At 41.3% G+C, this 24,370-nt stretch overlaps 1 protein-coding gene across 2 annotated transcripts in view; it reads left to right on the top strand.

Annotated features, from left to right (window-relative positions):
- The window catches only part of LOC109919782 (arginine-glutamic acid dipeptide repeats protein-like), a 245,923-nt gene extending 223,247 nt beyond the window's left edge, over nucleotides 1-22,676 (top strand). For both annotated transcript variants that reach the window (XM_048615258.1, XM_048615257.1), the window contains 3 exons: nucleotides 15,607-15,731; nucleotides 20,574-20,673; nucleotides 22,573-22,676. In XM_048615258.1, the coding sequence (XP_048471215.1) occupies nucleotides 15,607-15,731; nucleotides 20,574-20,673; nucleotides 22,573-22,608 (261 nt within the window). In that variant the 3' untranslated portion in view covers nucleotides 22,609-22,676. The remainder of the gene's footprint in view (nucleotides 1-15,606; nucleotides 15,732-20,573; nucleotides 20,674-22,572) is intronic.
- Nucleotides 22,677-24,370: the final 1,694 nt, after the last annotated feature.

Below are 24,370 nucleotides of genomic sequence, written 5' to 3'. Positions count from 1 at the left end.
TTTCCACGCTGGCATTATGTGATCATCGCACTTCCTGTGAGCACAGTACCCCGTCCTTTTTTTGCAAATTCTGCTGTGTTACCCAAAAAAATGCGAGGACAAAGTATCAAGAATGTTAGCAAGGAGCGTCCTGGGGTGAAGTCAGTAAGGACTGCTTGCGTGCAGTTTGGCAGAAGTTTTTCCCAGATTTTTTTCAAGATTTTAAAACCTTTGATCTACCAAAGGAGCTCCCAGGGATCGAAGAACTTTGGGTTGATCTTACAAAGTAAATTGGATTTGAAGAAGTGGAGAGTGGGGATGTTGAAGAGCTGCTTGAGTCCCACTGTGAAGACCTCTCTACAGCTGATCTACAACAGATTGTTGCTGGAAATGAAGTAGTAGTAGTCTGGGATGCAGCACCATGAGAGCTTTCCACTTCTGTTTTGTCTTCTTTCCTGAGGGAAATTCAGAAGCGGTTGCATCTCTTAGAGGACAACGATTACAATGCAAAATGCAGCAGGATAGCAGTTCATGGAATAAGATCTTATTTGGCACGCTATGAACAGCTGCTTCATGAAAGAAGAAAAACGGCAAACCAACAAAAACTGGATGTCTTTTTAAGCCAACCCCCAAGAAACAGACAGAAGACAATGAACCACAGCCATCCACTTCTGGATTAACTATTTTTGGCCCTAACCCTGCAACCATGACTGCACCTGAAGGTGGTGATGACGACCCTCAGCCTCTAAACCTCCTTCCCCCATCGAGTCATCTTGACATTTTTTTCAAGAGGTGTTAAATTTACTTTTATTTCATCACTTGATATGAATAAACATTTATTCAAACTTTGCTATCCTTTGTGTTAGGCTTTTGAGTGATATTGCATGATTTTTTTGGTGCTCTGCCTTTAACCCCACTTTTCTTATAGGCCCCGTTGTTTCTATAGTGCGATTTTCTATAACGCAATATTGCACAGGAACGCAACTGTTGCGTTATAGCAGAACCCCTGTATGGTACAAAAGAGGGTAACACATTGCTTCATTCAGTTTCTTTTGTGTTTCCTTTTGTAGTATCAGAATTAGGATTAAGCATCAGAGGAATTGCATTGCACCCCATAAGCTGTTACTGACCATAAGGCCATAAGAAACGGGATCAGGAGTAGACCATTCTGCCCTACAAGCCTGCTCCACCATTCAATAGGATCATAGCTGATCCAACGTACCTCGTGTCCACTTTCTACCATTTTCCCTGTAACCCTTGATTCCCCTACTGATCAAGAATCTGTCTAACTCAGCCTTGAATATACACACCAGGACTCCCTGCCCCGAGAGCTCCATGTGGCAAGGAGATCCAAAGATATTCAATCCTCTAAGAGAATAAATTCCTCCTCATCCCAATACTAAATTGGTGCCCCTTTATTCTGAGGCTATGCCCTCTGTTCCTAGACTCTCCCATGAGGGAAACATCCTCTCAGCATTGACCCTGTCAAGTCCCTTAAGAACCCTGTATGTTTCAATGAGATCACCTCTCATTGTTCTAAACTCAGGTGAGTTTAGCCTTTGCTCACAAGATAATCCCTCCATATAATTCTTCTGAATGTTCTCTGAACTGCCTCCAAGGAAGGGGTATCACTCTTTAAATAGAGGAACCAAAACTGCTCGCTGTACTCCAGATGTGGCCTCACTTGTACCTTGCACAGTCACAGTAAGACTTCCCTAATCTTACACACCATCACCCTTGAAATAAAGGGTCAAAGTTCAATTAGACTTCCTGATTATCTGCTGCACCTGTGTGCTTGCTTTGTGTTTCATGCACAAGTTCCCCCTTCCCCCACCAAGTGCTGCAGTTTTCTACAGTTTTTCTCCTTTTAAATAATACTGTTCTCCTGTTCTCCCTTCCAAAATGAACAAGTTTGCATTTTCCCATATTATACTCCATTTGCCAACTTTTTGCCCACTGACTTGACCCATCAACATTGGTAATGGTATAAAAGCTAAAGTTGCCTTAGTCTTACCAGATGAAAGGGAAGCTGTTTCATTAGAGAGAGAGAGAGAGACAGACAACTGGTGATGAGTTTAACTTGAGGGTCACTGTTTCAGACAAGGGCTGAGCTTGAGTAGGAGAGCCTTTCACGGAAACCTCAGCCAGTGTGGTAGTTGAACCTACACTGACATCACTTTTGTATCACAAACCTACCATCCAGCCAACTGAGCTAACCAGCAGTGGTGTATAGTCAGTTGAGATCATTGTTTTGCTCTACCATTTGGTACTTATCAAAATTTGCTTCAAGGGTACATTGAAGATGCAGAGGCCAAGTCCAATATATAAAAGAATGCTGTCTTTCGAGGTGCTGCTTGAGTGTACTCACCACCAAATATGGCAATTCTGCAAATAAACCCTCCTGCCTTTTTTTCAAATAAAGTCTAATTTCTGTGTGACTTGAGCAAGCTGCTAAAGTATTGTGATTATGTGGTGATCGTGTTATTTGTGCAGGCTTTTATTTAAAAAAACAACAAACCACGTTGTAAGACTTCTTTGGGCATTCAGTTTGAATTACACAGGGGTTAGTTAATCAGGCACTATTTAATAAGTGCCGCTGAGGCTGCCCAATTGTACTTAAACCAGTTTACCTAACTTGAAGCCATTTGATCAGTTGTAATTCTATAAGCTTTGATCAGTTGCTCACCCTGGCTTGCATTTTAGGAATCGCTGCACAATGTTCAAACCTACACATGAATGTATTCAAGTTCCTAATCACAAGGGAGTCATCATGCTCCCAAAACATTGATGAACTTTGCTAGGTTGACTACAGAGGGGAAAAAGAGATCTGAAAGGAAAAGAAAGATGATGCAGAGGGCATTCCTGTAACTTGGCTGAAGATACATACACCCTGTCTAACAGATGTAACTTGCTCTTTTACTGCCAGGTTTTTTTTCCCCCTCTAAAACTTAATGCCATTTCTGGCAAATATGACACCTCAGGGATTATTTTTCCTCTGTGAGCTCTGTGTCAGCGTGTCATTCAGTGCAAAGTGATGAATTTCAGCCCAACTCTGTCCATATGCGCTCGTATATGTGGCCTAGTCTCCTCTGCGCTATCTGTTGTCCTCTCTCCATTGGTCTGCTCCACTCATGTCCTCTGCTTTTATTTAAGGATAGAAGATTTTTACCCTCAAAAGACAGTGAAAGCAGAAGCTTTGAGTATGTGGTAGATAGATTCTTTTAAGCAAGGGATTGAAATTTGTTGAGGTTAGGCAAGTATGTTGTGTAATCAGAGCAGCCATGATCTTACTGAAGGGTGGTTGAGTTGTCTAATCCAGCCGCTAAATTATACATTCATATTTATTTTTCAGATTTTGGTTTGTTCTACCCCTGTCTGGTGTCTGTTTTCTGAATCTCATTCCTGTCCCAGCCACTATGCCTCCATCAATCATTGCATCTGGTGTTTCAGTTCTCTGAAGCTGTTGTATCTTTACCTGTTGGTTGCAGTGTATTGCGTTTCCTTAATTAGCAAAGATCAATCCTCTATTAGCGGAAATAAGGCTGCTCTTTCATTGATCTAAGTTCAGCAGTTAGCAACCTTCACAAATTCTGTAAGCCCGCAAAATTTAAAACATTGTGTTAAATCTGCTTTTTTATTTTTTTCTGTAGTTTTCATTTGAGTCTGAAAAGGAAAAGGACTGTTTTAAAACCAAGGATTGCTATGTGTTTTGAAAGCAAGTAACCAGCCCTCCATTGTGTATACTGTTTACACAGTTACTTGTTTGAAAAGTAGTTGAAGTCTGGTTTGCAGGTGAGCTGGAGCATGAAGGCTTGTGTATAACTGAAGCTTTGGTTGGCAGTGAGTAACTGATGTGTCTGTGGACCAGTGAGCAGACGTCAATGCCTATTGCCTGCCAACTGCTTTGTGATTGGTGCTCAGGTAACTGAACAATTCGGACTGTGAACAGAATATAATGAAGCCTTCAACCTCCACTAGTTCAGGACCTATGTCCGTTCTAAAGGTATCCAGTCTTTGTAGCTGGGCAATGGGAATTTGTCACATGGGATCACCTATGTAAGGGTCACAAGTGAAATTCAGGCCTGTTTGCTGCCTTTACCCATAGGCATGGAGATATTCAAAATATGTACGCATTGACCTTCTCATGAGATCTCATTCTCTAGCATCACAGTCCTCGGCATTTTTCTTAATTTGTTGCACTTGAGGTTAGGCGGAGTCTAGATTTTATGAAACATTGATATACTTTTATCCCCCACCTGAGTTTCCTAGTTTTTAATTTAAACTTATATCTCAACATTTCTGTGAGTGCTGCAGACAGCATCGCCTTGCAATGTTTCAAACATTTTTGATTTTACTCATTATTTTGACTGACTAAAGTATGTTAAATCATGTGCGGTTCATTCATTTGCTATCATGTGTGGATTTGGCCCTTGTTTAAGAAATGTTAAGTGCCCCTGCACCAAAGACGGCCTTGCTCGATGTTTCTAACCATTGTAGTATTTAAACCTGTTCTATGACACACCTCTGGAGCAGGTAGGATTTGAACCCAAACCTCTTGTTTCAGTGGTAGAGGCACTAGCCACTGCACCAGAGAACCCACCGTTAAGTTAGATCATGGCTGATCTATATCTTAACTCCATCCACTAGTTTTAATTCTGTAATCCTTAATGCACATGCCTAACAAATATCTGTCAGTCTTAATTTGAATTTTTGCAGTTGTCCTATCCTCAACTGTCTTTTGGGGAAAGAATTCCTGATTTGAGCAAAGATCCAATCCTGAGATCCTTCTGCCAGAAATCATTTTCAGCATGCCAGTTGTGTAAGTCGGTTTAAATGGAGCATGAGAAGTGTTATATGCATCATAGATTTCTTCTACTAATTAAATTGAAAGTAAGCAATGCTAACATATCCCTCTGTCCCATGAGTCAGGGATTAGCACTAGCCTTCAGCCAGGTTGAACCTTCTCAGGCTAGTTTGTTTGCCAGCAGGTAGAGTGACAGATGCAGTTACTGAGCTGATTGCATCAGTTTCTGTGCCACATGTTACCAAGGAAACAGGTGGGCAAAAGCACATGTTCAACCCACATACATTGAGATTGGCAGCCTTGGTGGTGCACTGGGAACACAACTTTCCATTATTTTTATATCGAGTTGTAGGCAATTCGAGAAGTCTGTATGCCTCTGGCAGCTTGCCAGCAGTCACGTTGCACTGAAAGATTTGACGGCTAACTATCCTGCATTGCCTAAGGCATATTGCTTCTGCAAAGCGCATAAAAGCCATGCAGTAAAGATTTCTATTGTACATACCCACTAGATTTCATGTAAATCAGTGACAGTTATGCTCTGATTGGTACAAAACAAAATGATTGCAGAAACTCCAAAGCAAAATGAATAAGAAGTCATCATTGTTTGTGTTCCCCAATGACTTATTTGATAAAGAAAATGCGTAGCGAAGCTGTGTAAATTAGAAGGCCACTGCGCACAGACGCACGACCCGCCCGCTCACACACATGATTTCCCCCCAAACACACGTGTGCACGCACCCCCCGTGCACACACGCGTGACACGCACACGCACGACATGCACACCCCGTGCACACACGCGTGACACGCACGACACGCACACGCACCATGCTCTCCTCCTGCACAATGGCAGCTTAGCATTTTTGAGTGTGGGGTCTTCAGGCAGGATAGAACGGGGGGATTAAAACAACATGATTCTTTATTATCTAAAGAATCAATTATAGCTGTGAAGAAGGGTGATAACCTAACTGAACCATCAAATGAGGCCATATGATTTGAGCTCAGAATTTACAAAAGGGGCAGGTGCACTGCTTTCTGTTTTTTTGGATAAGCTGTAGGGTATATTGAGCGAATGGGCAAGTGCATGGCAGATGAAGTATGATGTGAATAAAAGTGAAGTTATTCACCTTGGTAGCAAAAACAGAAATGTGAATTGTTATCTGAATGGAAATGAATTGGCAACAAGAACTGATATCCTCATGCACCAGTTGCTGAAAGTAAGCATCCAGGTGCAGCAGGTGGTGAAGAAGGCCTGTGGTATGTTGGCCTTCATAGCAAGAGGATGTGAGTACAGGAGCAGGGATGTACTGCTGCCATTGTACACAATACCCGTTGTACAATAATCTGAGGCAGGATGCTCTGGCTAAGGAGGGAGCACAATGAAAGTTTACCAAACTGATTCCTGAGATGACAGAGTTAATGTATGAAGAGAGACTAGATTGGTTAGAATCATATTCACTGGCGTTTCAGAGAATGAGGGGATTTCATAGAAACCTACAAAATTTTGACCAGACAAGACAGGGTGAATATAGGAAGGATATTTCTGATGATTGGGGTGTCCAGAAATCAGTCACAGTCTAAGTATATAGGGCAGGCCATTTAGGACTCAGATGAGGAGAAATTTCTTCACCCATTGCTGAGGTTATGAAATTCTTTGCTACAGAAAGTGGTTGAAGCCCAAACATTTGAATGCCTTTAAGAAGGAGGTAAATATAGTCCTTCAGGCTAAACACGTCAAATTTAAGGATGGGCAGCAAGAGAGATACTGAATTGGATGATCAGTCATGATCATATTGAATGGCAGATAAGGCTCAAAGGACCAAAAGGTATACTCCTATATTTTTCTGTGTTTCAATGGATACAAAAGCAGGGATGTAAAGCTGGAAATGTATGTAATACAGGCTAGGCCACAGCTGGAATTTTGTGTACATTTCTGGTCACTGTATTACAGAAAAACCATAATTGCTTCAGGCAGAGTATAGGCAGGATTTACAAGAATGGTGCCAGGACTTGAAAATTGCAGTTATGACGAAAGTTTGGATTGATTAGTGTTGTTTTTTTATTTGAAGATCAGGGGAGGCTTAAATGAGATGTACAAAATAATGGATTCAGATAGTGAACAGGAAAGATCTATTTCCCCTAGCGAGCAGGCCATTTACCAAGGGGCACAGAAAGATTACAGGGGATATGAGAAAACATTTTTTGAACCAGTGTGTAGTGCCTGAAATTCACTGCCCACTTTGAGGTCGAAACCTTCAACTCATTTCACAGATACATGGATCAACAACTGAAGGGCTGTAACCTGCAAGACTGTGAACTAGGTGCTGGAAGGTGGGATTAAAATGAGTGCCTAGTTTTCTTTTTCCTGTTAGGTGGCTGGCATAGACATGATGGATTGAATGGTCTCTTTCTGTACTGTAAACTTTCTGGACTTCGAAGTGAACAGAAGTGTGTATTCTGCCCCATGAAATTTACTTCTTGCGCTCATAATGGAATGATGTTCCTCGCATCGTCTGCATTATTCTATTTTCTATTCTTTTAAAGTAAAGCTTCCTACTTTCTATGCTTGCTGTTGAAGGAGAGGGAGAATAATAAATAAGTGAAAAATCACCAGAGGAGACGAGTCATAGTTATAAGCCCTTCGGCCCAATTCGTCCATGCTGGGAATAGAAATTACGCATTGACTCATCAAACTTCTTGTTTTTTTTTGGAATTAAAGAAATTTTAAGATCCAAGGTGGTAGCATGCAATATGTTGCATTTATGGCTGCCTTTTCGTACAAGGAATGTGGTAACATGAAACCTCATTCACCACTTTGTTGCCTATTTATAGTCCAAAATTAAACTTAAATCAAATAAACAGTTTTATTCTCTAATTTTGATTGAACTAATCTTTTGAGTTTGACAATGAAGTCCCATGAATTAATCAGCCTTTGATTTTTTTTTAACTTTTTATTTCTGTCATTGGGGTTCTAATTCAAAAATGTGGTTGATTTAGTGGGGATTCATCGCATAGAAAAACTTGAAAGAGGTTTTGTAAGAAAGTAGAAAGCAGCACAGAAAGTTTAAACTTTTCAGTAACCTCATTGTGATCATAACTTGAGGTTAAGGCAATGTAACATTTAAACCTGCTTTTGCGTGTTGCCAGATGAGAATATTGTTTTTTGATTAGAAGGAAAGAAATCTTACACCTACAAGTTTCGCTTTCGTTGTTTGTCTGATCTTCAGATAATTTCATTTGCATTCTTTTGTTCCACGCGTTTTGACTTTAGATTTTCCAACACCCCAAAAATCAGTGTTCGTTGATGGTATTTTTAAATAAGCCTTTAATTATTTTCATATGGTACATGATTACAATTTTAAAACTGATCAACATGTCCACTGGAGTAATGTTTAAGTTGAAACCATATTCAATAAAGAATTTGAACTATTTGTGTACAGTTAGACATTTTATTATGTTTTTAATGCTTTATAATACTCATTTAGTTCCAGTTACAGGCACCAACCAAACTGTCTTCAGTAGACAACAGCATGGCAAAGAAATTTGTACAATTATCACACAGCTGCTTATCCATTACCAGTTTAGACATCAACATCTTTTTCTTACGGTATCTGACTGTGTAAATTTTTGTTTTTCAATTGACTCAACATGTGTACTTCCTCATTTACACCCTTCGCAATAAACAATGAGTTTAGTGCCTAAATTTGTTTTGAAATTTGCATGATAATTGCACAAATTTACTCATCATGCCGTTTTCAGCTGAGGACTAATGCCTGTAAGTGAAACTAAAGGGATATTGTAGAATATTAAAAAACATGATAAAAATGTCTTACTACCATATAGTTATTTCAATTTAAGCATTGCTTCAATATTTATGTTGATCTATTTTAAAATTGTAACAATGTGCCAATTTTTTAAAAAAAAACTAAATGCTAATGCCCAAAAGGCAATGAACTATCTGTACAGTGATTACTACTAATTAGATCTCATGATGATCATTGCATTAATTTAATAGCAACGGTTGTATCATGTTACTCGCCTTAATAACTATTTCCACGGGTCATTAGAGGTTATATTCAACGAGTTTACTAAACGCTACTCTGCAAAGTGAAGAAGTAGTGCTTAATGTTCAGAGAAACAGCACTTTTGGGCAGCAACATAAACGTGCTGAACACTTCACGCACAGAATTACTGATACATTTGCCCTTGATCACTGTCCCTTTAAGACAATGTGCAAATACCCGTGTACAGTCATTCATCAGTTCTAACAAAAACAAAGTCACTGGACCCGAAACGTTAACTCTGTTTTCTCCTCCACGGATGCTGCCAGACCTGCTGAGCTTTTCCACCAACTTTGTTTTTGTTCCTGATTTACAGCATCTGCAGTTCTTTTGGTTTTCATTCATTAGTTGTATTTTGTTTATTTTCTGCAGTTTGAAGCAATGATTAAATGATCAGACAAGTGATATTTCTTTTGTACAAATATACACTGACTGTGACCTGGAAAAACTAAATGATCATGCCTTGTAAGTACATGGAAATGCAGGTGTCTAGCCAAGGGCAATTTTGTTTTACAGTTATGTTTCAGGGCTATCGTTGGCCCAGTTTTAAAACAAAAGCTGCCCAATATCACAGAGAGTCTGCTGTTAAACAGCATAGCAAATAGAAATGCTGAAGTTGTATTTACACAGATTTTTGCATGGGAACTGGACCAATATCATATGTGATATAGTAAATCTAGTAGAATAACATTTCAGATGGAGCTAATAATATTCTCCAGTGTAAAGTCCTGCAAGTATGAAGGCAAATGAGTGGCGCACACATTCATGAATGGTGTTGAAATAAGTATAGATAAAGTTGAAACCAATGTAGTAGGCTTCCAAAGAATACAGAGAAACAATAAAATTGAGTGTGTTGAATTCAATAGTGGGTGTCATACTTCGCAAAAAATGGCAGTATAGCTCCAAGTTCAGGATGTTGTGTGACCTGAAGGAGTTAGAGTTACCATGTGTCAGCAGTCCTCCTAGGTGCTTAAGGTTGTGGGCTTGGCTATCTGAAGAGCCTTGATGAGTTGTTTCAGAGCTTCTTGTACACACTGTTGCTTCTGAGAGTTGGTGGTGAGAGTGAATGTCGAAAGTGTTAAATTAGCAGCCAATCAAGCTGGTTGCTTTGTCCCGGATGGGTTGAGCTTTTTGTGTAGTTTTGGAGCTGCACCATTCAGGCAAGTAAAGAGTATTCTATTGTGTTCCTGCCCTGTATCATGTAGGTTTCAACGAATTAGGCTGTGAGTTACTTGCTGCAGAATTCCCTGCCTCTTACTTGATCTTACAGCCAAATAATTTCAATGGCTAGTCCAGTTCAGTTTCTGATCAGTGGTAACCCACAGGATGTTTATAGTAGGATAATCAGTGATGATAATACCATTGAACGTCAAGTTGGATTTTCTGTTGTTGGAGGTGATCAATACCTTGAAGTTGTATGGTGTGCTTGTTACTTGCCACTCAACAGCTAAGCCTGAATGTTATCCAGGTCCTGCTGCATTTGAACTCAGACTGCTTCAATACTTGAGGAGCTGCGAACAGTACTGAACATTATGCAATCGTCAGCAAACATCCATGCATCTGACCTTATGATGGAAAGATGGTCATTGGTGAAACAGCTGATGATGGCTGGACCTAGGACACAAATCTAAGGAACTTTTATAGTAACGCCCTGGTCCAAAGATGATTGACCTCCAGAAACAACAACCATATTCCTTTGTGCTATGTATAACTTCAACTGATTTGCACTGACTCTAGTTTTTATTAAGGCTCCTTGATGCCATACTTTTAACCTGCTAGTTTCAGCAACGGTGACCATCAAACTGCACTCGGTTTTTTTTGTAAAAATCCATCTGGTTCACTAAAGCCTTTTAGGGAAGGCAACCTGCCACTCTTACCTTGTGTAACCTACATGTAACTCCAGAGACATCAATGCGATTGATTCTCAACTACCCTCTGTGATCGCCTTCCAAACCACTCAGTTCAAGGATAATGAGTTTGAATGTAAAATGCTGCCATGATGTCTCTCCCACTCTGGAATTTAAGATTTTTGTCCACGTTTCAACCAATGCTTAAATGGGATCAGGAGTTGAGTGGGCCTGGTGGAACCCAAACATAACTCGTCATGTTTAAATTTTGAATTGTACAAAAGCCAAGTTGAGAATAACCATATCTCAGAGATAGTAGGAACTGCAGATGCTGTAGAGCTGGATGAACACAGCAGGCCAAGCAGCATCAGAGGAGCAGGAAGGCTGATGTTTCAGGCCTAGACTCTTCTTCAGAAATGGGGGAAGGGAAGGAGGTTCTGAAATAAATAGGGAGGGGGGGGAGGCGGATAGAAGATGGATAGAGGAGAAGATAGGTGGAGAGGAGACAGACAGGTCAAAGAGGCGGGGATGGAGCTAGTAAAGGTGAGTGTAGGTGGGGATTTAGGGAGGAGATAGGTTAATCGAGGGAGGACGGACAAGTCAAGGGGGCGGGATGAGGTTAGGAGGTAGGAGATGGGCGTGGGCCTTGAGGTGGGAGGAGGGGATAGGTGGGAGGAAGGACAGGTTAGGGAGGCGGGGACGAGCTGGGCTGGTTTTGGGATGCGGTAGGGGGAGGGGAGATTTTGAAGCTCGTGAAGTCCACATTGATACCATTGGGCTGCAGGGTTCCCAAGCGGAATATGAGTTGCTGTTCCTGCAACCTTCGGGTGGCATCGTTGTGGCACTGCAGGAGGCCCAGGATGGACATGTCGTCTGAGGAATGGGAGGGGGAGTTGAAATGGTTCGCGACTGGGAGGTGCAGTTGTTTATTGCGAACCGAGTGTAGGTGTTCTGCAAAGTGGTCCCCAAGCCTCCGCTTGGTTTCCCCGATGTAGAGGAGGCCACAGCGGGAACAGCCAATGCAGTATACCACATCAGCAGATGTGTAGGTGAACATCTGCTTGATGTGGAATGTCTTCTTGGGGCCTGGAATGGTGGTGAGGGGGGAGGTTTAGGGGCAGTTGTATCACTTCCTGCGGTTGCAGGGAAAAGTGCTGGGTGTGGTGGGGCTGGAGGGGAGTGTGGAGTGGACAAGGGAATCACTGAGAGTGTGGTCCCTCTGGAAAGCAGATAAGGGTGGGGAGGGAAAAATGTCTTTGGTGGTGGGATCAGATTGCAGATGGCGGAAGTGTCGGAGGATGATGCGTTGGATCCGGAGGTTGGTGGGGTGGTACGTGAGGACGAGGGGGATTCTGTTTTGGTTGTTATTGCAGGGAGGGGGTGTGAGGGATGAGTTGCGGGAAATGCAGGAGACATGGTCGAGGGCGTTCTCGACCACTGAGGGGGGGGGATGTTGCGGTCCTTGAAAAACAAGGACATCTGAGATGTACGGGAGTGGAATGCCTCATCCTGGGAGCAGATGCAGCGGAGGTGAAGGATTTGGGAATAGGGGATGGCATTTTTGCAGGAAGGTGGGTGGGAGGAGATGTATTCTAGGTAGCTGTGGGAGTCAGTGGGCTTGAAATGGATATCGGTTTCTCGGTGGTCGCCGGATCATTAAAAAAAGAGGTCCAGGAAGGAGAGAGAGGTATTGGAGATGGTCCAGGTGAACTTAAGGTTGGGGTGGAAGGTGTTAGTGAAGTGGATGAACTGTTCGAGCTCCTCGTGGGAGCACGAGGCGGCACCGATACAGTCATCAATGTAACGGAGGAAGAGGTGGCGTTTCGGGCCAGTGTAGCTACGGATCTTTCAATTCCTCCCACTTCCTACAGACAAAGGGGGTGGCCATGGGTACCCGCATGGGCTCAAGCTATGCCTGCCTCTTTGTAGGTTACGTGGAACAATCCCTCTTCCGTAGCTACAGTGGCCCTAAACCCCACCTCTTCCTCCATTACATTGACAACTGTATCGGTGCCGCCTCATGCTCCCACGAGGAGCTCGAACAGTTCATCCACTTCACCAACACCTTCCACCCCAACCTTAAGTTCACCTGGACCATCTCCAATACCTCTCTCTCCTTCCTGGACCTCTCTGTTTCCATCTCTGGCAACCACCTAGAAACCGATATCCATTTCAAGCCCACCGACTCCCACAGCTACCTGGAATACATCTCCTCCCACCCACCTTCCTGCAAAAATGCCATCCCCTATTCCCAAATCCTTCACCTCCGCTGCATCTGCTCCCAGGATGAGGCATTCCACTCCCGTACATCTCAGATGTCCTCGTTTTTCAAGGACCGCAACTTCTCCCCCTCAGTGGTCGAGAACGCCCTCGACCGTGTCTCCCATATTTCCCGCAACTCATCGCTCACACCCCCTCCCCGCAATAACAACCAAAACAGAATCCCCTCGGCCTCACGTACCACCACACCAACCTCCGGATCCAACGCATCATCCTCCGACACTTCCGCCATCTGCAATCCGACCCCACCACCAAAGACATTTTTCCCTCCCCACCCTTATCTGCTTTCCGGAGGGACCACTCTCTCCGTGACTCCCTTGTCCGCTCCACACTCCCCTCCAGCCCCACCACACCTGGCACTTTTCTCTGCAACCGCAGGAAGTGCTTCACCTGCCCCTACACCTCCCCCATCCCAGGCCCCAAGAAGACTTTCCACATCAAGCAGATGTTCACCTGCACATTTGCTAATGTAGTATACTGCATCCGCTGTTCCCGTTGTGGCCTCCTCTACATCGGGGAAACCAAGCGGAGGCTTGGGGACCGTTTTGCAGAACACCTACACTCAGTTCGCACCAAACAACTGCACCTCCCAGTCGCGAACCATTTTAACTCCCCCTCCCATTCCTCAGAGGACATGTCCATCCTGGGCCTTCTGCAGTGCCACAACGATGCCACCCGAAGGTTGCAGCAACAGCAACTCGTATTCCACTTGGGAACCCTGCAGCCCAATGGTATCAATGTGGACTTCACGAGCTTCAAACTCTCCCCTCCCCCTACCGCATCCCAAAACCAGCCCAGCTCATCCCCGCCTCCCTAACCTGTCCTTCCTCCCACCTCAAACCCCACCCCCATCTCCTACCTACTAACCTCATCCCGCCCCCTTGACCTGCCTGTCCTCCCTGGACTAACCTATCTCCTCCCTAACTCCCCACCTACACTCACCTTTACTGGCTCCATCCCCGCCTCTTTGACCTGTCTCTCTCCTCTCCACCTATCTTCTCTATCCATCTTCTATCCGCCTCCCCCTCTCTCCCTATTTATTTCAGAACCCCCTTCCCCTCCCCCATTTCTGAAGAAGGGTCTGGGCCCGAAACGTCAGCCTTCCTGCTCCTCTGATGCTGCTTGGCCTGCTGTGTTCATCCAGCTTTACACCTTGTTATCTTGAGAATAACCATGTTGTGCATAAATCTTGTGAGAATCTGTGTAGAAAGCTCCAGTCACCACACCTGGCTGAACTAATTGTAAACAGCAAGTGAATGTTAGGTTTTCTCTTTGCCTGTGCAAGTTACAAAGGATAGTGCACAGAATTCCTTGCTCCGCTTTCGGAAAATTTTCAAGTGTTGTCGTAGTAGGACCGGTTAAGCAAAGGGGCCTTTGTTTTCAACCCTGAAACTGCTGTAACTACTGAGTCCACTGTCAGAAGCAAACTGCCAATTTGACAAGAGAAACCATCATATTTGCTGAATCTGGCCACCTTCACTTCAAAAGGAGAATGTTAAAGCAAGCCAAGCCTTGAACAATATTTGGAATTGATTTAATTTTCAAACTTCATAAGTAAATTTTATCCCTTCCTTACTTTAAACAGTTTAGACAATAGCAAACCACTTTTTATGGAATGAAATTTCATCAATAGCTGTGTTATAAACTAACATTTTATCTTGTTTAAAACATTATGTTAAGCTATGAGTTATTTTTAAATTGAAAAGACCCAAAGATCAAAGGGGGACTACATGTAAGCTTGTATGCATTCCTGGTTCACAGATCACTCTAAAGAAATGCCCGGTATTTGGTTGTAAAGTAGGGGATAGGAAATTATGTAGGACGATTTGGATGGGCCAGAGGATCGTTTTCTGGCTGTTGTTTGTATGTATGTAGAATAAAAATCAAAAGAAGTCATGATCAGAGTCTAAAGTGCCCTGGCAAAACCAGGGCCAGAATAGTGTGATCAGTTCATTTTGCCTCATCATAAAGGAGGTACTGCAAGAAAGAACCAAAGAGTGGTAGAGCTGTAAGGAAGGACCAGTAAATCTTGGGATTATTTACCCTTTGAAAATATATGTAGGAGATTTTAACCTTTTGAAATGGAGTAAATTTTATACCAACAATAATACAGGAAGTGGGTAGTAAGAATTGCCGATACTGGAGTCTGAGATAACATACTGTGCAGCTGGAAGAGCCCAGCAGGCCAGGCAGCATCGGAGGAGCAGGAAAGTTGAGCTTTCGGGCCGGGACCCTTCTTCAGAAAGAAACTACTTTATAGAGAATGACAAAGGGTCTCACATTCATTTAACTCAAAGGAAAATTATGGATGATATGTTCTTCAGACATGAATGATCAACATCAGGAACAGAATCTCAGGTGAATTATTCAAGACAAAGACTTTGGATGCATTTAAGATCAAAATGGGTGCTACAGTGGAGCACTTTGTCCTTTTCAGATGAATGAACCAAGATGAGCCAAATAGCCATCCTCATTGTTAATTATTCTGTGAATTGATAATTTTGTTTATTTGCCTTCTTGACTCACTTTTTGTTTTTTTTTTATTTGTTCTGAAGAGATTCTTTGGTTTAGATTATTCCTGGTCATGAAACTCTTCTACTTTTGTGTTGAAAAACATTGATAATTAAACTTTTTTTAGGCTAAACTTCCAGAATTGAAGCCTGTTCCCCTGTCCACTGGTGAAATGGTAACTGAACATGAGGAGCTGGTCTGGACACCGGGTGTCAATGATTGTGATCTTCTTATGTACCTAAGAGCTGCCAGGTAAGAATGTGCCAGAAACTTCATCCCTTGCGTCAACACTTTGAAAGAATACAAGTAGTTTGGCTCCTTTTGTTTTACATGCCTGCAAGAAAATGCAAATAGAAATGCTTGATTATTTCTATATGTATTAAATAATGGATTGATTTAGTTTTGCTGATAGAAGCTGTTTTCCTCAGCTGTACAATTTTGGGGCACAATTCCCTAACTCTCCCTCATACCGTATTGTGTTGGGTCATGCAATGTGATTTTTGGCTTTGGCCCATGCCCTCTGAAACTAACCACATGAAAGGCATCATTCATACAATTCCATTCAGGACTCTATGGTACTGGATTGCAGAAGAAAGGGGGGACCTGTTTTCTTGTATAGAAATAGAATTTATAATGGTGGATGTAATTACAAGATTTGTTCCTTATGTCTATGATTGGGTCAGCAGAAAGTAACATTTACAAATAAATCATAAATGAACAGTACAACCAAACCTGTGGTGATATAGCTTAGAAATAGATTGGGGAGAGGGTGGTTTTTGTGGGAGAGATGGGGATAGAGGGAGAAGAACCACCTAACAGATGGGAAGGTTGAACATTCAATCTCTTTTTTGGGTATTTTTAATCAACAGTTTGGAGATGTTGTGATACACCTGTGCAGCAGGTGGGACTTGAATCCGAGCTTTGTGGTCCAAAGGTAGCCATTACCACTGCACTTCAAAAGCCCTCATCAATCCCTGTTACGTACTGAGTTCACCTACCTGTTGGGCTAATAGTGAGAGGCCACAATTGGCTCCAGGGCCCTGGCATGGGAAGATTAGGGGAAGATTAGGGGAACACATAGTGTTCTTGCAACTGATCGCTATCCAAATTGGGAGTCTCAAAAGCAAAAGAGGGAAAAAGCGCAGACTACAATTTGGTTTGATGAGATTGGAATAATCATGTACAACCACTTGTATTGATTCTTCGTTGTTTTTCTTTTAACATGCTAAATTATTCCTAATTCTATTGGTTAATTATAGAAACATAAGAGCAAGAGTAGGTCACTCAGCCCTTCAAGCCTGCTCCACTATTCAATATGGTCATGGCTGATCAACCAACTCAGTATCCTATCCCTGCTTTCACTCCATGTCCTTTGATCCATTTAGTCGTAAGAACTATATCTACATCTTTCTTGAAAGTCTTCAATATTTTGGCCTTAGCAGTTTCCTGGGGCAGAGAATTCCACAGGTTCACCACTCTCTGGCTGAAGAAATTCCTCCTCATCTCTGTCCTAAACAGCCTACCCACTGTCCTTACACTGTAATCGCAGTTTCGGGACTCTCTGATCATCGAGATCATTGTTTCTGTATCTATTCTGTCTAATGTAAGAATTTTATAGGCTTCTATGAGATCCCACCCTGTTTAAACTCTAAAGAATATAGTCCTAAATTATCCATTCTCTCCTCATATGTCAGTCCCTGCTATCCCAGGAATCCGTCTGATAAACACTTCCTCAGTAGCCAGAACATCCAAACTCATAAGACCAAAACTGCGCGCAATATTCTAGGTGTGATCTTAGCAATTCACTGTGGAATTACAGCAAGGCATCTGTGCTCCTGTACTTGAATCCTGTTCATATGAAGGCTAATGTACCATTTGCTGCCTTCACTTCATACTGCACCCCCATGTTTATTTTCAGCACTGGTGTATAAGGACCTCCAGGTCTTGTTGCACCTCCTGTTTTCCCAATCTATTGTCATTCATATTATTTGCCTGCCTGTTTTTGCTACCAAAGTGAATAACCTTGCATTTATCACATTTTACTTCATCTGCCACATATTTGTCCACTTGCCCAAATCATGATGAAGCTTCTCTGTATCCTCCTTACTGCATACCCTTCCACCCACTTTGTATCATCTACAGATTGGGAAATAAAACACTTTTTTCTTATCTCAATCATTAATATATACTATGAATTGCTGGGATCTCTATGGTATCCCACGCATCACTGCCTGCCCCTTGGAAAAAGGTGCATTTATTCCAGTGTGTCAACTAGTTCTCAATCCATTTCAGTACATAATCTCCAATACCATGTTCTTTAATTTTACATGCAAATCTCTTATGAGGGATCTTATCAAAAGACTTCTGAAAATACAAGTAAATCACATCCACTGGCTCTCCTCTTACACTCAATTAGTTAAATTGCAGCAGATTTGTTAAGCATGACGTCCCCTTTGTAAATCCATGCTGAGTTGGTCTGATTTTGTCATTATCTTCCTAGTGCTCTGCATTTACAACTCTTATAACGGACTCTAGCATTTCTCCCACTGGCGATGTCAAGCTAATCAGTCTAATTCGTTGTTTTCTTTCTGCTTCTCTCCTTAAACAATGGGGTTACATTAGCTACCCTCCAATCTATAGGAACTGTTCCAGAGCTTGTAGAATTTTGGAACATGACCACTAGCACATCTGCTATTTCTCGGGCCACTTGTTTAACTAATCTAGGATGAAGTTTATCAGGCACTGGGGATTTATTTGCCTTCAATCCTGTTAGTTTCCCCAACATCATTCCCCTGCTAACATTAATTTCTTTTGGTTCCTCCTTCCTGTTAGGCCCTGTGCTCCCTGATACCTTTGGAATTTTATTTGTGTCTTCATTTGAGAAGACAGAACTAAAGTATATATTTAATTGGTCTACCATCTGTTTGTTCCCATTACATTATAAATTGCCCTGTTTCTGACTGTGGGGCACATATTTTCATCTTTACTAACTTTTTTCTCTTCATAAATCTATAGAAGATTTTACTATTGGTTTGTATGCCCCTTCAAGTTTGCTATCAAACTCTATTTCTCCACTCTTAATCTGTCTTTTTGTCTTCATGTGCTGGAATCTGCGCTGTCCGAACCCTCAGGTTTAGTACTTCTACAGCCAACTTGTATGCCTTTTCCTTGGATTTATAACTATCCCTAATTTTCCTTGTTGGCCACAGTGTGACGACATTTCTCATTTTATTTTTATGTCATGCTGGGATGAATAGCTTTTGAAATTTGGCCACGCGCACCTTTTAAATGTTTGCCTATATATTGTCATCCCTTGAAACAATAATCTCTAATTTATCATAGCTAGTTGCGTCTCATACCATCATGATTTCCTTGAATTAAATTCATGATTCGGGTGTTGGAAACAACTATGTCGCTCTCTATCTTAGTGTAAAATTCTTTGCTGTTGTGGTTACCCTTCCCTAAGGGCCCACGCACAACTGGATTGTCAGTTATCCCTTCTTTGTTGCACAATACCCAGTCAAGAATGGCCTTTTTTTGAATTGGTTCCTCAACATATTGATTCGGAAAACTATCCCTTTTACACGCCCAAAATTCCACCTCCTCTACTTTGTTGCTACTGATTTCATTTGCTCCATCTGTATACGGATTGAATTTGTCCATTATTACAGCCATACTATTATTACCTGAATCTCTAATTTCTTCTTAATGCCTTCCTCAACATTACAGCTGCAGTTTGGAGGTTTACATACAACCTCTCCTGTCGTTTTCTGCCCCTTGGTGTTTCTGAGCTCAGCCAATACAAATTTTACTTCACCAGAACTAATATCCTTCCTCACAATAACATTAATACTCTTTAATCAGCAGTGCTACCCCACCTCCTTTTTCCCCTTTTTGTTTGTCCTTTCTAAAAGCTGAAAATTGCTGGATATTCAGTTCCTTCTCCAGACCACCCTGCAGCTCCATCTCTATAATCCCCACTATTTTTGTACCCATTTAAATCTGCTTGCATGACTGATTCATCCATGTTATTGCATGTTATTGCAAATGCTTCACACATTAAGGCACAAACCCATAATGCTTGTTTTTTTTTTAAGCATTCTCATGCTCCCTTTGTTGTGGCTCTGCTTGATTCTAGCCTTTGATTTCTCTGCACATCGCCATTCTTATTTCCTGTTCTGTCTTTTGTTTCATTCCTGTTTTTTGTCACCCATCTCCCTATATAGGTTCCCATTCACCTACCATTTTAATTTAAATCCTTCTGGACCATACTTTCAAATACACCCTCTAGGGCATCAGTTCCAGTCCTGCCCAGGTATAACTCGTCCAGCTTGTCCTGGTGCCACCAGAACCAGTCCCAATGCCCCAGGAATCTGAAACCCTCCCCCTTGCACCATCTGTTCGGCCATATATCCATCCAATATAGCATGCTATTTCTACTTTGACTATAATGTGCCACTGGTATCAATCCTGAGATCCTATTTTCTAATGTACTTGCTACCTCCCCAACTTCTGCTTTTAGGACCTCCTCTCTTTTGTTATTAATGCTGATGTGTATCATTACCACTGGCTATTCACCCTTGCAACTCAGAATATCCTGTAGCTCTAGCACTTAGAAAGCAACAAAACATCCTGAAGTCTTGTTTGCAACCACAGAACTATCTGTCTGTTCTTCTTGCTGTTGAATCACCTGTTACTATAGCATTACCATTCTTTATCCTCTTCTGTACAGCAGAGCCAACCATGGTGCAATGAGTTTGGCTGTTATAATAGTAAGTGTAGAGAGATATTTAAAATACTATCACATACCAATTAATTAAATGTGTAAGCTCTAAGAAGTCATTCTGACAGCTATGATGATAAAATAATATTTGCTGCTAACAAATTGCTCAGGTGCTTGACTAATCAAGAAATTGAGAACTTTGCCTGATGGAATTTTAATTGACCCACCATTGGTGTTCATACCTACAGATGCTTAGGTCGCAAGTTCTGGAATTCCCTCCCCACGCCTCTTTATTTCTCTATCTCACTTTCCTCTTTTAAGATGTTCCTTTAGGCTATATTCAGAATAACGCAAAATGTGTTTGCATGCAGGAGTATGGCTGCCTTTGCAGGGATGTGTGATGGTGGATCTACAGAAGATGGCTGTCTTGCAGCATCTCGTGATGATACTACAGTAAATGCATTAAATACTGTAAGTTTCCTTTGCGTTGGGCAATTTGCTGTGCTCCAGATGTGACATTGTATGTCATTGCTTCTGGACCTCTGAATTTCTTAGATTATAAAATGGAAAAGGCATTACTTCAACAATACCATTTTTCAATGTACGATGTTCTGATTATTAATTGGCCGATATTTTCCATATCCTTCATAATCTGGAGCCAGAGATGGTGGCCGACTTGCAATGTCACTGGTCTATCAATCCAGAAACCCAGGCTAATGCTCTGAGATATATGTTCAGACTCCACCCCAGCAGCTGGTGGAATTTAAATTCAATTCATTTGGATTTGAAAGAAAAAATCTTCCTTCCTTACTAGCTCTGGCATAGATGTGAAACCGGAACCACAGTAATGTGTTTGACTCTTAAATGCACTCTAAATTGATCCAGCAAGCCACTTATTTCAAGGGCAACTAGGGCGTACAACAAATACTAACCGTGTCTGTCATGCTCACATCCCAGAAAAGAAGCAACAACACAGATTTCTTGACTTCCCCACCTTGCACAGAATTAATTAAGTCCTGTCCTCAAACAGACTGTTATCAGCTCTAATAAAACACTCATTTTATTTCCTTAAGTCTTGAAATTGCAAAACTTTCAGTAAAACTTTTGCTCAAGTTCACACCTTTGAATTTGAATAAATACATACAGAGCATTAAACCTGATTACTTGAATACTAGTTGAATACCAATTTAACTTAACCAGGAAATTATAGCAATTCTTTTTATTTCTGAATATTATGACTGCTTTCTGATACTGTTCCATCTTAAAATTATACCTTAAGTTAATATGAGTTATTGAAAGATTTGTTACAGAGGCTTAAGTTTTAGAATCAAAATTGGGCACTTTAATAGAGCTGACAGCCATTTGCTGAGGACAAGCCTAAAATGATTCTGTTTTTCAGATGCCAAGTGAGGCAGTCATGGAAGTTGCATATAAATGTTGGCTCTGGATGTTCAAGGACATGGAAAATGTAGACTATTTAACAACCAGAAAACTTTTTTTCATATAGCTGACATTAAAACTATGAACAATCAAAATAGATATCTATATTTAAAATTATCTCCAACTATTGATCTTGATGGTGTTCGTGCATTTCTGTGAAGCAGTATATAATATACATAGCTAATTCTTACAAAGTTATGAAAGCATGATGAGAACTTCATCAATTTTACTGCAGCACGTTGTATAAATCAAAGCTGGCAGCTCACTGCCACAATGTTTTATTTATGTAATAGCAGACTGCGGCAGAAAGCAATGGGATTTAATGTTAATTGTGAAAGATAGCTATGAGGGACAGAAAATGAGAAATGTCATTCAGCTGTATTCTGAAATGTAATAAACGCATTCTTCCAATCATGATTTATATGACAAAAATTCAAACTGCTGTACCTGTATAAGATGTATTGGATCAATTCATTAATATTTTGCTGAAATTCTCAGTGAATAAACTTTGCTAGCTTGAGAAAAAGAAGATAATGGATACCTCAGGATTATAGCTGATATAATTTGAACCTGGGCTCACAATAGGAACTTGAAAATTTTATTATGTTAAAGCTGTTACATTTTTAAGAATGATTTGTTGCTTGGGCACTTATTTTAGAAATGTGCTGCTCCCCATCTCTTACAGTACGGCCCTTGATAAAAGTGATGACTTTTTTGAGGTTCCATCATGGGATGGCCCCTGAGTTCTGGCCGTACCAAAAAATACCAATTTTTCTTTTTACTCAATAAATGTCACTGCCAGTTTTCAAAATTCGTGGTATTAAAGCCAATTGAAAATATTTTTTCACAGTGCTATGGCAACTGAATGATATTGACTCCTTCAGTCTAAGTGTTGTGAAAAATGTGATATATAATATTGTTGTACTTCAGGGGCTGGTCGGATATGTCAACACGGTCGCCTACTGAGGAAATTCCTAATTGCAAATTTTCTGTCAAGTACAGCAGTGGCACCTAATTTCCCACAGGGAAGAGGGAGAAAGAAAATTGGAGACACTACAATCCACTCAGTGGCTGAAGAGAGAATTGGCAGGCAGCGTGCTCTCAACTGGGAATGATGTGCAGGGGCAGAAGTGTAATGTGGAAAATGAAATTGGAAATATTAGTATAGGTTTAGAGTATTAAGAAAATCCAATTCCAGTTGTTTGTAAAATTCTGAAGATGGGCCACATTGGAAATGGCATTAACTATTTTAAAACAAAATATTTCAAGCATTAATAAGCTTAATCTAAATTTGCATTGACTTGAAGTTTTCTATATTTGAACTTGTATTTGGCTATAATCTGTCAGCTACTAAAACCCTTTCTGTGCACGTCTGACAATAGTTCCTATTTCATTTTTCTACATTGATTTCAGTCCAGACTTACCCATTTACACAAAGTTGTTTCAAGCACTACCTTCTCTATGCCACTCTTGCTAATGCATTTATACGTGCTTCTTTTCTAAACTCAATTTTTGAATTAATCTGTGTGTCTTGACAAATCTGTACAATTTAATTTTTACATCACTTGGGAAAATCTTTCAAATTCACTCTGCAGAGTTCCCAAACTGTGGGCTATGATTCTGTCTTTCTGAAATTGTGAGCTCTTGAGCAGCATAGCTCCAACCATATGTTAACAGCCATTACTCTTGGACATAGCACAGAGGAAACCATTGGGCCCATCATGTCCATACTGGTCAACAAAGATCTGACTACATTAATTATACTTTTTTTTAGCTTTTGGCCCATAATCTGAAGGTATGGCAATGCAAGTCAATACTTAAATGCTGCTTAAAAGCTATGAGTTTTGTTTTATTCATTTTTGGGATGAGGGCATCACTGGCCAGGCCAGCATTTTTTCCCATCCCTAATTACCCAGAGGGCAGTTAAGAGTCAATCACATTGTTGTGGGTCTGGAGTTGCATATAGTCCAGACCGGGTAAGGATGGCAGTTTCCTTCCCTAAAGGGCACTAGTGAACCAGATTCCAATAATCAATGATAAATTTGTTTTCATCATTAGATTCTTAATTCCAGATTTTTATTGAATTCAAATTCCACCATCTGCCATCATGGGATTTAGACCTGGGTCCCCAGAACATATAGCTGGGTTTTTGGATTAACAATCCAATGATAATACCATTGTGCCATCGCCTCCCCCTGTTTGTGATTTAACCACCTTTTCAGGCAGTGAGACTTAGACTGCTTACCCCCTCAGAAAAAATAATTCTCCTCAACTGCCCTCTTAACCTTTTACCTTTTATGTTAATTCTCTTGTTATTACTCTGTAGTGTCCGGGAACGTGCAGGCTGGTGGAGTAGCCATTGGTAAAATAAAAAATGGGTAGGGTGGGTAACAGGCTCTGGATGGATGCTCTTCAGAGGGTCAGTGCAGACTTGATAGTCCGAATTGCTTTCTTCCACACTGTAAGGATTCTATGATAGAGATCATGTGAATTTTTAAAAAAAGGGGCACAGTGGTTATGACTGCTGCCTCTCAGTGCCAGCCTTGGGTGACTGCCTGTATCTTCATGGATTTCCTCCTGGTGCTCCGGTTTTCTCCCACAGTCCAAAAATGTGCAGGTTAGATGGATTGGCCATGCCAACTGTTATGTCCCTTACCATTCAGGGATCTCCAATCTTGGTCGCACCCTTTGCCATTATGGGAGTATATTTGGCCTGCATACTTGCTAA

This window comes from Rhincodon typus, chromosome 31 (assembly GCF_021869965.1).
Source record: "Rhincodon typus isolate 14 chromosome 31, sRhiTyp1.1, whole genome shotgun sequence".
NCBI classification, from domain to species: domain Eukaryota; kingdom Metazoa; phylum Chordata; class Chondrichthyes; order Orectolobiformes; family Rhincodontidae; genus Rhincodon; species Rhincodon typus.
The sequence above is the reverse complement of the archived record's forward strand: the minus strand, read 5'-3'. Positions and strand labels throughout refer to the sequence as shown.